This window comes from Ooceraea biroi, chromosome 2 (assembly GCF_003672135.1).
Source record: "Ooceraea biroi isolate clonal line C1 chromosome 2, Obir_v5.4, whole genome shotgun sequence".
Lineage (NCBI taxonomy): Eukaryota > Metazoa > Arthropoda > Insecta > Hymenoptera > Formicidae > Ooceraea > Ooceraea biroi.
This window is the reverse complement of record NC_039507.1, coordinates 651054-665876: the sequence shown is the minus strand read 5'-3', so window position 1 is coordinate 665876 and position 14823 is coordinate 651054. Positions and strand designations below refer to the sequence as shown.

Sequence of the window (14823 nt, the reverse complement as noted above, 5' to 3'; positions counted from 1 at the left end):
TCTAATAGGCATCCCATTTGGGATTGCTTTTACTGATACGGTCGGATACGTGGCGAGAGTGGAAGGGATCTCCATGCAACCTGCGTTAAATCCTGACCAGAGGTATTCTGATTACGTATTCCTGAATCGCTGGCTCATCCGGAATCATGATATTCAGCGTGGTGATATTGTGAGTATATGCTCACCTAAAGTACCAAGCCAGACGCTTATTAAGAGGGTTGTGGGACTAGCGGGAGATATCGTGGACACGCACGGATACAAGTTCACTATTCTTCAAGTAAGGATATGATATGTTACTCTTGTGGCAGCGTTAAAAGTCACTTATCAATAGGCTAATGCTGATATCAGTTTTCTATCTAGAACTGATATGCTAATTTTACCTTTCACTATAGATACCAGAAGGACATTGCTGGGTGGAAGGAGACCATGTCGGGCATTCTATGGACTCCAATAGCTTTGGACCAATTTCAGTAGGACTGATCAAAGCAAAAGCCACGCATATAGTTTGGCCACCAAACAGGTGGCAACAGTTGAATTCTACAAAGTTCCATCATGAGGGCTGTTAGTTTCGTGAAGAGATTGCAGTGGGAATTACCGGGTACTGTGTGCAGGTAAATTTATTTATTGCAACTATTGATTCAGTAATCTACAGGAAACATTATCTCAATATTATCTACAGACATGGCTTAACGATTGGAGATGTTGATAATGATGGTAATAATGAACTGGTTGTTGGCACTGCGGAAGGAGAACTTTATATTTTTAAGGTAAAGGTTTAATAACAAATATTAGAAATATATTTTATAAAAGTTTGTGTGTTTTATGTATAAAGTTATATACAGTATAAAATATATAAATATATAAATATATAATATATAAATATATTTGGCTCTCCTTTGCCACAGGGATCTGAGATATGGCAGAAAATCACGGGTCTTGGTCTTATAACCAGCGTAGCAATCGGTGATATTTTCAATTACGGACGTAACGCGCTTGTTGTCATCTGTGGTGACGGATGGACACACATATTTTACAGTCCCAGATCTGTTAATCCTAATACCGTAAATGTTGCAGCTCAAAATGTCAGCAAAGATACAAATGAAGACAATTTCAAAACAAGTAACGGTGAGTCTGAGATTTTCAGGAGAAACACTTATCTGAAGTGACAAAAGCTTTCGAGCTAAACAACGAGCTAAACTTGGAACTGACTGTGTATGTGCAGATCTGGTAAACTCTCAAAACTCGGAACATGTCGACAATACCAGTGAAGTCAATGAACTTTCTGGAAAAATGCAATGCGTACACGTACAAAGAATTCCAACCAACACTAAAATAGTACTGATAGCTGACGTCGATAAGGATGGTGCCAACGAGATGATTCTCGGTCTGACGGATCGCGTTGTCAGGTCTTACAGATGGTCGAGTAACGCTGATCTAGGAACGGGAAAATTGATTGGTCTTAATAAATGGGAGTGTACTAATCAAATTGGAACTGTTACACTGCAGGTAAATCAAATTGAAAGGGATCCTGTAAGGATTTCATTATCATGGTGGTACATTATCGATGATGTTACGATTTGATGTTGATCGTGAACGTAAGTAGATATCGAAATTACTGATACAACAATTTCTGTTTAGCATACTGGTGATGGTACGCCGACTCTTCTGGTAGCGCAACCTGGCGGTACGTTCATGCGAATTAAGTGCAATCGTGAAGACTGCCACTCGAAGGATGGATCCTGCGAGGCTGTAGATTATCAAACATTGGGAATATCCAGGATGCGCAATCAGAATATCTCGACAGAGATCATCGGAGATCTCGAACCGGGAATGACGCCGTTCATTTCGACGCTCGAGCCTAAAGTGTCCAGTTACGTGCCTAAAAACAAGTTGCTGAAGCAGAGTTTCGCGGACGATAGCCAACTAGACATAAAGACTTTCAAACCCGCGTCTCTCGAATTTAAGAGGAATTACTCGCAGCCGGTGATTCGGAAGAATAGCTTGGATATGGCAGCCGAATATAGTCGAAATTTCACGACGGACTTTCAAGGAACAGTCAGATTTTTCAGCCCCATCGATTCCGGGAGCATCGATAAAATGGACGGCAGTTTCATTGGCGGTAACGTTATTCTCGGGAAATTTGATAAAAAGACGACAAAAGATACACTGTTACCATCGTTTAAAGATTTCTCGTATAATAACAACAATAATAATAATAATAATAATAGCAATAGTAATAATAATAATAAAAGTAATACAGCTAACATGAATCAAAATGAAGGAGAAGATAAGGATTCGGGCGATGCAACCACCAGCGAAAGTGTTCCGAAAGGAAAACCATATGCACTGGCAACGCTTGACGGAACCATTATGTTGGTGCAAGATGAGATTATTTTATGGTGAGCGTTCAAGCAAATTTATTTACGCTATTCTATGTTATATATTGTTCATCTCTTTATGCAGGGCCATGCAAGTGGATCATCAGATATTCGCTCTGTGTCGACTGGACGTTACCGGCGACAATTCCGACGAGATAATCGCGTGCGCTTGGGACGGTCAGACTTACATTCTGGATCAACAACGGCGCAGTGTGCGCTTTCAGTTTGAAGAACCAGTCAGAGCTTTCTGCGCGGGAAATTATAACGTGACACCAGGAGCGTCTAGCCCCAGCCTGGTGTACAATACGTTCAACAATAAGGTTCCTATAAATACAGTCGAAATTAATTAACGTTGTTCATAACCGGTAATAACAACTAAATATCTCTTGTTTTTTTTTAGATTTTTCTTTACTACGATGTTACTTTGCCGAGTATGACAATTACTCCTCTAAATCCAATGGAGGACCTCGATCCTGAAGAGATACAAATTTTAGAGAAATTAATGGGCAAGTGCAGTACCAGTGAAAGGCAAGAAAAAATGCAGCAATTAACTGAATGGCTATTATATGGTGCTAGCATATAAACAAATCAATTTGTTATTAGACTAATATATATAAACAAGAAAGTATAGTTAAAATATGCATATTTATTCTAGTATTATACATGGAATCATTGTCCCCATTTTCCAAATATCAGTATTAATGCAACAAATGAAGATAAATCAGTCAAAGATGCCTGTCTCCGTTTATGACATGAATCGATATTTTCAATCAGAAAATGATGATGTATGATGCGAGCGGTAACGCGTCTCCGTTCCATTTTTCCTCTGCATCAGCAGGACGTTAGCACGGCTGTCCTGGAAGCCGCGTCATCGCGTTATCGCGAAGGATATACGACTGATGAAAGTTCGTGTAAATTTTTAGTAAACAAGCAGTTGGCGATATCGGCGGTGAAACTTAATTTTGGCGTAGAGTGTAACGTAAAGATGTCTATTTAAGGATTCTCCCCTATTTGCGGAACTTTGCAAGACACGATGTTTTATTGGCGTTATCGTAAATCAGGCTGACACCTCACGTTGAATATCGGCCAAACATATAGCATCGTATCGCACGTCATCGTTGTTAGTGCGTATGCAGATTTCGTCAGGTACTTTTCCAAATTCCTGAAAGATTGCTCGTCAAGTATATACATGGTTAGATCGTGGATGCATAAGAAGCACTTTTCCGAAATCTCATTATCTCATTGTCGGTGCAGTGCGTTACTGCGTACCCTAATGCAGAAGCCAGATCGTTCTACTGGACAAATCGGAAGAAAGTGATCGAGATATGTAAGTATATATACATCACCGATTTACACACATCTTAATAACGATACAGAAACGCGTACAGAATTCGTGTACAAAATTGAGGCCCTACAAGTTTGCTTTTGTTCGAATACGAACGAACGACATATAACATTTCAACTCTAACAAGTAGATGAAGAGACTCGTGAGACAACTATCAAGTACTACCAAGTGATTAACTGATTACAAAGTAGCAAGCATACAGAATCTAATATCCCAGTAAGCAAAATGTGTGCAATCTGCCAGCAGATTGGCAACAGATTACTGCAGAAGTTGATAGCAAATTGGCATCCGTTATGTCCGCATTAGGATAGTGATCTGCCAGCAGAGCCTGCTAACAGACTCTGACGGCAGATTGGCGGCAGAAACCGAGCAGGATCTGTTAACATTTGAGGCAGATTGACAGCAGAAACCGAACAGAATCTGCAGCTTTTGGCCATTCATATTTACGATATATTAAAGCATGTGTTTACTTTTAACACACTATAAATTGTTAAAAGAACGCATTTGTTTGTTTGTTAAATTAAAGTACATTTGGCTTGATGTGTCTTTCTGACAGTTCGTTGCATAATCTCTCTCTTATTGTTAATTTATTCTAATCCGAAGTCCGAACTTTGCTTTCGAACTTCAGATTGCTTGTGGCGTGCGTGAACTACATGGACGTTGTCCATGGGAGCCTCTGTGCCGCAAGTGCAACAATTTTCAGAAAAATTAATACTATCGTGCCAAGGCGCGTATATTAACTTATATAACTGTTAGGCTAAATCTTAACATCGAGTAAGAACTCGACGTGCGCACCGCATAGCGGTGCGGAGCGAAAACACGTATTCATAGCCGTGCAAATTTGAATACTGTCAAAAGCTGCAGATCCTGTTCGGTTTCTGCTGCCAATCTGCTGTTAGATTCCGCGCGCGCAGATCTTGCTCGGTTTCTGCCGCCAATCTGCCGTTAGATTCCGCGTGCGCAAATCTTGCTCGGTTTCTGTCGACAATCCGACTTCAAGCCATGTTTGCAGATTCTGCTCGGTTTCTGCCGCCAATCTGTTCTTAGATTTTGTGAGCAAGCTCTGTTACATTTCTGGCACCAATTTGTCGAATTAATCGTTAACAACAACTTCTGTATCAAATTTGTTGTCTTTTGGCTGGCAATAGTTGATAGCAGATAGTTAGCATCATCTGCTTTCGGCAGACTTGGCTATCTGGGATGTTATATATAGAAACGTTTATTCCAATCTAATGAAATCCAGTTCGTCGTACATGCTTAGCGGAAGACCGGTAACGTGTAATCTCACTTTCTACTTCGCAACGAGTTTTCTCCATGCATAAAACTAAATGCGTGACAGTTTAGTTTCGATGCATACAACGTACACGCGAGTGACTGATCCAGATATCTGCATCACGTATCGCGGATTCGTCAAATCTCTGAAACACGCAGTGCATCAACGGGGATCCTTTGGGACAACGAAGTCATAATGACCGTCAATGGCACAGAGTTGTTTTTCGCGAGTCACGAGCTGAAGGAACTCACCTTTGGATGGACCGATTACACTCTGTTTGGTGGCCTGCTGGGCGTCAGCGTTCTCATCGGCATCTACTTCGGCTTCTTCAGCACGAAGCAGGACAACACCACCGAGTATCTCCTCGGCGGCAAGACCATGTCCTTCTTCCCGATTAGCATGAGCCTAATAGCGAGGTGACTTAACAATTTAACATGTTTTTCGCCTCTTTCAATAATACTGTGGTATTATTATTAAGTGTAGAACTTTCTTATTTTTTATTCGAGATAAAGAGACAAATTCAATCGTAATAAGAGCCTTTATCTCTAATCTAGAGTCAGTTGTTAGTCGAAATAACGAGAAAGAGTATTGGTGTTTTTTTTTGCCGCGAAGAAAAGAGCATTAAAAAATTTCTAATGGAGACAAAATTCATTTCAGCCACATATCGGGGGTGTCCCTGCTCGGCGTGCCCTCCGAGGTGTACCAGTACGGGACCCAGTACGCGGCGTGCATTTTCACGTCCTTCATCAGCTGCCTCATAATTGTATGCGTGTACCTGCCTGTGTTTTACAAGTTGCAGCTGACGAGTACTTTCGAATATCTCGAGATCAGATTCGCCAGACCGGTCCGGCAATTGGCGTCCTTTCTCTACGCCCTTTCGTTGATCGTTTACGTGCCACTGATAATCTACGTACCGGCGTTGGCCTTCTCACAAGCGACTGGGATGAATCTGCATTACGTCGCGCCGGTGATATGCATGGTGTGCATCTTTTACACGACCATCGTAAGTAAAATGAATGTTACTTGGACTGACTGTCATCATAAATCTTGAATCTCTAACATTTCTTTGAAGATAAACGCATAAATACTGTAAAGTTCATAAAACATTACAAAACTCACTGCGTTCCAAATAGAAAAAATTTTTCTTTTATTAAATTGAATGATTTTTGGTCTTGTGTAAGTTTATGGAAGTTTTCTGAGATATATTCGACGTATTCGTGAACCTGCGTCTTGCGTGCTTACATTCGGATAAAGAATAGGCGCCGTTATTGTCTATTAGCATTCGCACGTGCTGCATATTGAAAGAGAGATTTACCGAGGTCGTAGAAATCAGAGAATCGTGTCTAGATTAATTCGAAGGCCGCGAGGTCTTGAAAGTGGAATGTTCACGACGCGTCTTTCCACGCGTCATCCTACGAGAGTATGACGTTATCAGATATCGTTGCCTATTTAGACGCAACGTGTACACAGACAGCTGTGACGGCTACCGAATTAGCTGGTTATTTAAAGCGGAATTATCCGAAGGTTTGTCAAACGCGGCCACGGTCTTATCAGTCTCACAGGTTGCCGGGTTATTTATGATGCAGCATCGCGCGATGTCCCGACAGAATAACGATTTTGGCATCATCGCGTCACGATTAAAACACACAAAAAACAATGAGGAGATTTGCCGTTATTTACCCGCATCTTGTGTTTGTTTAAACAATAGTACCGCGAATAAATAGTAACGGTACGATGCGTGAAATGAGGATAGGTCGTGCATCGCTTCTATGCTCCATATACAGACAGCTCCGAAATGAGGCTGACGAAGACGAAGAACAAACGCGCTTCTTGAACCCTAGCTTAGCGTAGCGATGTGTTTTATAAATGTATTAGATAAGACTAGAGATAACTCCATCATTTCTGTTTGCGTGTCTTCTGTGTCTACAAAGCGCGTGTATATTTATTTATTATATACCTCTTTCCTCGCGCGGGAGTTTTATTGAGATGCGCAAGTCGCAGCGCCCGAAAATAAAATTCGATGCCGATAACGATGAATTTCTAAAGTACCCGGGGATCACAGCGTCCCACACGTTGCAACATCATTATGCAATTACGCCGCGATCTTCCCCCGGGTTTACGTTTCACCGGCTCCCCGATCCGTTGCCGTCTGATTCCGTGCACGTCGCGCCGTGACTGACATTGATACCCTTATTGTGTGCGAGTAATCTCTCTTTGGAAAACTCATAGGGAGGCCTGAAGGCTGTCGTATGGGCGGATACGGTTCAGATGACGGTGACTGTCGGAAGTCTCATTGCCGTCCTGATTTTGGGGACCATCGCCGTGGGCGGCGTCGGCGAGACCTGGAGAATAGCCGAAGAAGGTGGTAGAATTGTGTTCTGGAAGTAAGAACAGCTGTATTTCTTACGTCATCATTTATCTTTAACGAGAGACACGTCGTTTGTTGCGTCATTAAAGAAATGGGAAGGCATAGGGAGACAAAACGCGGATATTGAATCAATGCGCGGCTCTCTGCTGTGTTTGATCTAATTTCTGAACGCTACAGAGTAGCTTATCTACTTTGTAATAAATATATTTTGTTACGAGTGTTTATTATTTCAAATTACGATGACTAATTAATGACGCTTTAATAATTATTGGTAAACGTGCATATATCAATGAATGTTATACGTCAAATATACCGTCGATGATTTCAATGATTGGTCAATATTGCCGTTCTTTTCGACAGCATGGACCCCAGCCCCTTCACCAGAAATTCGTTTTGGGGCATGACAGTGGGAATGGTAATGACTTGGCTAGCGTCATTGGGCATTAGCCAGGTGTCCATGCAAAGATTTCTGGCAGTACCTAACATAAAGGAAGCGCAAAAGTAAGTGCATGCTGTTTATGCGTTGAAGGAATTGCTTGGGTATCATTTCCAGAATAGTCTTGCCAGTGCATGTTTCGAGATCTTTTTTTTACACGGAATAATCGACTTTATCGTTTTACGCACGCATTTCCGTAGGTCGATATGGCTCCTGGCAGTGGGCCTAGTGGTCGTAAAATTGATTTCCGTCTTCACCGGCCTCACGATGTATGCCAGGTATCATAAATGCGATCCAATAACTGCGCACGTAAGTTTTACAGTTCCAATAGTCATTATCTATGAATGCACTTTATTATTAACGTTAGGCACTTTATGTATTTATTATACCTATGTATCGAATTATTCTCGTACAATTGAAATCTTGAAAGCATGCTTTTCAATATCTCCGTTATTTTATTATTACAGAATAACAAGAATGTTTTTGTCTAAACGGAGATAAGAGAAAAAAGATACTAATATCGATAGGATATGTAAATAATTACACATTCGTGGACCTTTTATATCCAAGACTGACGTTAATATAGTGCTACATCTTCCAAGACAAAATAACATTATTTTCATTAGGAGATTCTTTTTAGCTTATCTCTTTTAACCACTACTCGTATCATAAAAATTCAGTAAATCGTATAATTAAAGCAAGATTAAAAAGTCGGGCAGTTAAGGATTAAACGAATCGTTTGCCGCTCGTAAAGATCCCGGTAAGGGAATTAACTTGCTTCAGGTGGTGGCAAGGAGCGACAAGATATTGCCATATTACGTGTTGGACGTTGCCGCGGACGTCCCGGGACTTCCTGGCCTCTTTCTCGCCGGCCTGGTGAGCGCCGGGCTCTCGACGATGAGTGCCGGCCTGAACACAGTCACTGGCACGGTTTACGAGGATTTCATCGATCCCTGGATGCCAGAGAGCAACGACAAAGAGACTAAAGCCGCCAACATTATGAAGGTACAAAGGCGGACGCGCGTGGAATACATTACGGCACAAAAGCGCCGGAAAAACAACAAGAGGGACTCGCGATTCTTCTTTTCTCTCTCTCTCTCTCTCTTTCCTTCTTTCTCTTTCTCTCTTTCCTTACGTATGCAATATCATTAGGGACGATTCGCCAAAGAATCAACGTAAAAGTAACTCCACAACGCATTTATCGGTGAGAAAGTTCGATTTCTAGCCACAGACGCACGATATAGACATAACAACAATGTCAGACGTGTTTCAGAATTTCAGAACAGTTTATGTCGTCCTCAGGTTACGGTGGTGATCCTAGGTATCCTGTGCGTGGGCATGGTGTTCCTCGTGGACCGTCTCGGCGACATCTTCCAGCTGTCCCTGACGGTGACTGGCATCACCGCTGGTGCCATGCTCGGTCTGTTCTCGTTGGGGATGTTGGTGCCCTGGGCGACGACCAAGGGAGCGGTGGTCGGCGGGTTGGTCTCGATGGTGACGATGATCTGGATCATCGTGGGCGCCCAATGGCACATGGCCAATCGTCGTCTCTATTACGAGCCACTCCCGTCCACGACGGAGGGTTGCCTGAACTTGCCCGGTTCGTTTAATCAAACGACCGTGACGACGACCACGCAGAATCCGACGCCGGTCGAGTCCGTGGACGAGCCCTTCTTCATGTACAGGATATCCTTCATGTACTACACGCTAGTGGGGGCCCTGATCGTCATGGTGATCGGCACGATAGTCAGCTTCATCTGCGGTGCTCCAGACTTGAGTGACATCGATAGGGATCACTTCCCGCCGTTTGTCACCAGGTACGTGTCCAAATCTCAGGTTTTGTCCTGAGATGCGGAAGACGAGGATGATTTATGCATTGATGCGTATTTATTCTTTGTTAATCTTTTTATACGTCATTATGATTTACAGATTCATGCCACCCAAAAAGTATATAGAAGTGTCATTGCACACGGTGCCGACTGCGCTGGTGACGAATCCGGAGAAAGAGGAGATAAAATCCTAGAATCTTATTCCAAACATCTTTCTTCTGTAATGCCACAAGATGTTAGTAAAGAAGTGTAACGCGCGTTAAGCATGAGCGTTTAGGTAATCGTTCGATTGCGAGCTGCATGATCTCTGTAATAATATTATTAGGTACTCTGTAACCGAGCACATTAAATCGATATTTTGTCACTAATCCACTTTCTGCCGAAACTGAGGCGAAGACTGTCTTCAAGCTGATTAAACATTTTTAATTGTATCAATATATAATATATTCATACACTAAGATGATACCCAAACGAAGAGAATTCTATATAATAAACCACCTAAGAGTGAGAGCTCTTTCTCTTAAATCCTTAACGTTGTAAATTACTACGAGACAACGATCGATGGACAAGCGGACGCATTTGCGTCCAGAGATGAGATAACCACGCCTAACTGGCTCGTCCGGAGTTGAAAGCACCCATTAGAACGTCGATGAGGGTGTCAAATTGACTAGATTATATATCTGCCCCACGCATCTCAATACAAACAAGTCCCTCGCATCTGGAACATCTGGAGAAACGATGCTTATCGGATTAGGGCCGAATGTAAATGTCGCGCGGGAGTACTTTCTTTTTTCTTCCCGTCATTCCAGTCATTCGTCGAGTCTCTCTTTAAAATCCGCGACGCGATCGATCGACGTCGCCGGAGCGTGCCGTCGCGCCGCGTCGCGTTGCGTCCCGCACTCGTGACAAATTTCGAGCCTTCGACTCGTTCCACGTCACCATGAATCCAGGACGACGGAGCGAGGGACCCTTATCAGCGTCCGAGATGCGACCGAGAGATTTCCAGGTCCTCCGAAGGAGACACCGAGCTGAAGAGATCCAGGCTCCGCGGGGACATTCCACGTCCGGCGAGGAAACGGCGCTTCTGTCTTCTTGAAGAGCGCGGCGACCGCATTCCACCGCGGAGCGTTTTATTTTATTGGGCTGAAAGGTGTCAAATATGGGTGGCGAGGGATCCCGTCTACTCACATACCGATCGCGCGGACTCGAGAGAACCCACCGCCTGCACCCCGCCGCGTTTCCCCTCTTATAACCGATCTGATTTCAACGTGTGGGTAAAACCCATGGCGCGAGAACTCGGCCGGCTCGCATTGTGGCCGGATGACAGATTTTTGACAGATTCAGTCTGATTTGGTGTCGAGTGACATACCTGAGAGGCCTGATCGCGCGCAGCCTCCTCGTGGTTGACGTCGTACCGCCCCCCTTTATGATTGGTACGTATCTCTCAAAGGCAACGTTTGACTGTGCTTCATCCAAGATGCGTGTGATCCTTTGAATCAATTATACAGTTATATTATAGCTTCTGCATATTTATTTATAAACTCAGGAAAAATGGCGAAATCTTTCTTGACGGTTGCATGAACAATGAATACTGATTTTTGTATAGTGATGTCCTGTTTCAGACACCCCTTAAGCATCCTGCATCCCTAACAATCGCCCGAGCCTCACCTCGCCACGGGCCTATACGTAAATCGAAGACAAATTTCCAGTTTTGAGTCGCTAGCTACTATGTGGCCGAGGTTCCCTCGTCTTTCTGTAGTGCCGCTGTATACGTGCGAAACCGTAATAAAGGGCCACGAGGGCTGGCTGGCGCGGGATACGGCTTATTTCGGTGACAATGCCAGGGGTCAGGCGCGAGCATAAAGACGCATAATGCACCCTGCTAACGTGAAAATTATTCTGTCAAACATTCGAGCGTCAGATTTACGACGGCGTCCGCCTAGGACACGCTTTTTCAGAAAAGACGCTAATCGCGGTCGCCTTCGACAGATGCCGAAAGGATTCTTCGATCAATGAGGTGTCGATCCGCGTATATTATTATCACTGATCGAAATTGTTGGCTTCATTTTCAAAGAATCGACAATAAGTGCATTTTCGATGAGTGGTTAACAATATCGGAGCTTAAGCAATTATCGTTACTTTAAGCTGATGTCACGCAAAACTGGAGAAATAAAAATTGAGCAAAAATAATTGTGTGTCGAGCGTAACTGGTTCAGTGTCACGAAACCCCGCGCTTTAATTATAATTTGCTCGAAACTTTTAGCTGGATTGATCAATTTGTCTTTTCGCTTCGTTCTCGATTTAGGCGACGTCTAAAGTTTAGAGGCACACTTGTCGCTAACACCTTCCCGTACTACGGATATTGTTATTACAAGCCACGAGCGCGAGCGTGCAAAATGAAATCGAGAAATCCGATCGCTTTGCTTGAAAGGATTCAAGATCTTTCGTTTTCGGTCGCTGTTACCGTGTTTTCGTCACGATGTAAAAACTATCGTGTGACGAAGCGGACACAATGGTCCCGGGATGAAACGGGAAACGAGAAGCTACAAAGCAGCTCCCGCCTGCAGACACGCGGAATATTGTGACGTTTCTTCTCCGAGTGACATTCAATTTTCAGGCTGGCAACGTCGTGCCCCCAACCGCACGCACTGTGTATGCCATAGAATGGAGAATACGATATATAGGTATATATACCCGTGCATCCCCAGCCTCCCCCTTTTCATACCGCCGATGCATCTCTTCTAGGCACAGCCGGGGTGCTCTCATAGTAAATACAAACAACAATTGGCCTCCATTTTACCTCGCGAGACCGACGAACGGACAGAAGGCAGATCACAGTGCAGGAACGATCAACTAACAGTTTCAAAATGTGATCCTTCGAGTTCGAGTTGCGTCAGAAAGCCAATCTTTCGTTGATCCTCTAGCACAGGAACTTTTTACATCCCTTAAATAAAATGTATTTAGCTCTAAGAGGATAAGGTGGTTCGATCGATTGTAAATAAGAACTTCAGTAAATTTTACTTGGAAATGTAATTAAGATATTTTAGGTAAATTATATGTACTTTGTAGTGTATTTAAAATATTTCTTTTATTTGTAACAAAACAAATTGTTGCGGGTTAGACCCGCAACATGAAATGTAACGTACAGTGCTTGATAATGTCTCTCTGATCTATGAAAAAGTGATGTCCGTTCCATTAAATATTTTTTTTGCATCATCACTTTTCTTATTCTCCTCTTCTCGTGACTCACTCGAAGAATAACATGTTTGCGTCCCAAGGGAGGAGTTGACTATACCTGCTCGAGTATATTGTACCGGACAACTAGCAGCGTATGTGGCTACAGAAACACATCCAAACACGCATTCGGTGAAAGAGTCGGAATACATACAGCTTCTGGGGATCGGAGCAAATCGCACAAAGAAAACAGCCCAAATGGTCGCATCAGAGATTCATCACGGAGACAGTGGAGCATCCATTTTCGGAGCACGTGTAACAGGAACGTCTTGCGTTTAACGTAATGAAATATTTAAGTATCCTTTTGGTGAAGAATGTTCCACTAGCGACCACAGATAGAACATACATTTAATTCTCCAAGCGATCAATATCGGAATTTTCACCTTTCCATCACGCATCGCTTCATGCATTTTGGTAATTTTGTAATTGACCGTTTGGATGCTGAAGGGGATGTAATAACGAGCGAAATGAAAGGCACGCTCGCTCATTTCTCATGTGATGTGTCGCGTACAAATGTATATATGTATACATGTATATAGCATCATGCCGACATAGCTATACAATCCGAGGAAACGTAGAATACGATATTCCAACGGCGAGATAGAGATTGCACAAAGAAAGTTAGGATATACGTTACCAGGCTCCGGACCATCGCGCAGAAGAGGTCACGTTTATTCCCTTGTAATGCGTCCCTATAGGATGTCTCAAGTACGATGTATTTTTCATATACAGAATACAGAAAAGGTTGCTAGAAGATAAGCTAAGAAAAATGAGACTTCCTTTAATGTCGGCGCGTCGACAGTTCTTGGAAGCTCAGCAACAATGGCAAATCTTTGATGGATAAATGTGAATCGCAGATTTTGATAGCTTGTTTAACGTCTAAAAGATCGGAATCAGATTGTGAGAAATTTTACTTGGAACTTGGAGCACGTACACGCACGTAACTTGGGATCAAGAGCTTGCAAAGAGCAATCAATAGGATTTTGTAGAACATAAATTCCGTATATATTTGATATGCTACGGAAGCAGATGTTGTCACAAATATACGACACATAAACGTCTACTTGAAGCACTTTCTCACAATGGAGGACATCTTGACAAGAATATGAGAACCAACGGTTTATTAGGAATGTAGAAAGATCAATACATCCTAAATAATCGAAAAATAGGATAAAGAAAAAATATAAGACAATTAAAAAGAAAATAAATTCTGCGATTATTCATAGAATTAGAAAATTATACAAGAGAGTGATACAATGTAAGAAAATAAAGACAGAAATGTCACTTTAACATCAAAGTGCAGAAAAATATAGAAAATAGCAGAAATATTATAAAAAAGACTAATTAATTTCTCATGTTTCATTTCCTCTCTCATTACGACTTATTTTCAGTTTGCGCGGCAATCCTCAGAACACACCTGTAACAAGGTCTGTGTAACAAAGCACACGTGTGCTCCGAGAGTCTATTATCGTATCTGTAATTACGTCAACCATTGATATCAATGACGGACGCGCGGAATCAAGCGTCCACGAGATTTCGAATCTCCGGGACTTCCACCAGACACAGTGGCGCGCACATATCGGGGGTGCGGGAGGGTGAGAGAATGGACGACAAAAACACGCAAAGTCCCTGGACGCCGAGCGCGGGCTTTCGGCCTGACCTCGCTTTGCCACCAATTAGCATCTCCCTTAATGACGATCGTCGAGCGTGCACGCGCGCTCGCGTGACGCTCACACGCCGATACATTGCACACACGCACGCACATGCGCATCCGTACGCGCCACATACATCGGTCCACACATACACACTCGCGCGAGTGCGCGAGACGGAGAGGGCGCGAGATCCATAAAGAGGTCCTTTGCCCCCACCGGCTTGCCCTCCCGTCGCGATCTCGCCCTACCAGGCGCATACGCGGGCGCAACGTTTGTGTCCCCCCACTCTCGCACCATGTTTCCCCCAC

The 14823-nt window shown here is 43.2% G+C and overlaps 2 protein-coding genes across 2 annotated transcripts; both read left to right on the top strand.

Annotated features, from left to right (window-relative positions):
- Positions 1–401: 401 nt before the first annotated feature.
- Positions 402–3020, top strand: LOC105282906 (KICSTOR complex protein ITFG2). Its single transcript, XM_011345218.3, has 7 exons — positions 402–611; positions 680–767; positions 906–1125; positions 1223–1506; positions 1639–2399; positions 2464–2698; positions 2779–3020. The coding sequence occupies exons 1-7, from the start codon at positions 553–555 to the stop codon at positions 2959–2961; spliced, it is 1830 nt and encodes a 609-aa protein (XP_011343520.2). The 5' UTR covers positions 402–552; the 3' UTR covers positions 2962–3020.
- Positions 3012–10134, top strand: LOC105282907 (sodium-coupled monocarboxylate transporter 1). The gene is made up of 11 exons (XM_020032839.2): positions 3012–3283; positions 3377–3524; positions 3633–3705; positions 5155–5412; positions 5654–5999; positions 7226–7380; positions 7725–7865; positions 8001–8109; positions 8584–8805; positions 9103–9617; positions 9730–10134. Exons 4-11 carry the CDS (start codon positions 5192–5194, stop codon positions 9821–9823), a joined length of 1803 nt encoding a protein of 600 aa, XP_019888398.1. The 5' UTR covers positions 3012–3283; positions 3377–3524; positions 3633–3705; positions 5155–5191; the 3' UTR covers positions 9824–10134.
- Positions 10135–14823: the final 4689 nt, after the last annotated feature.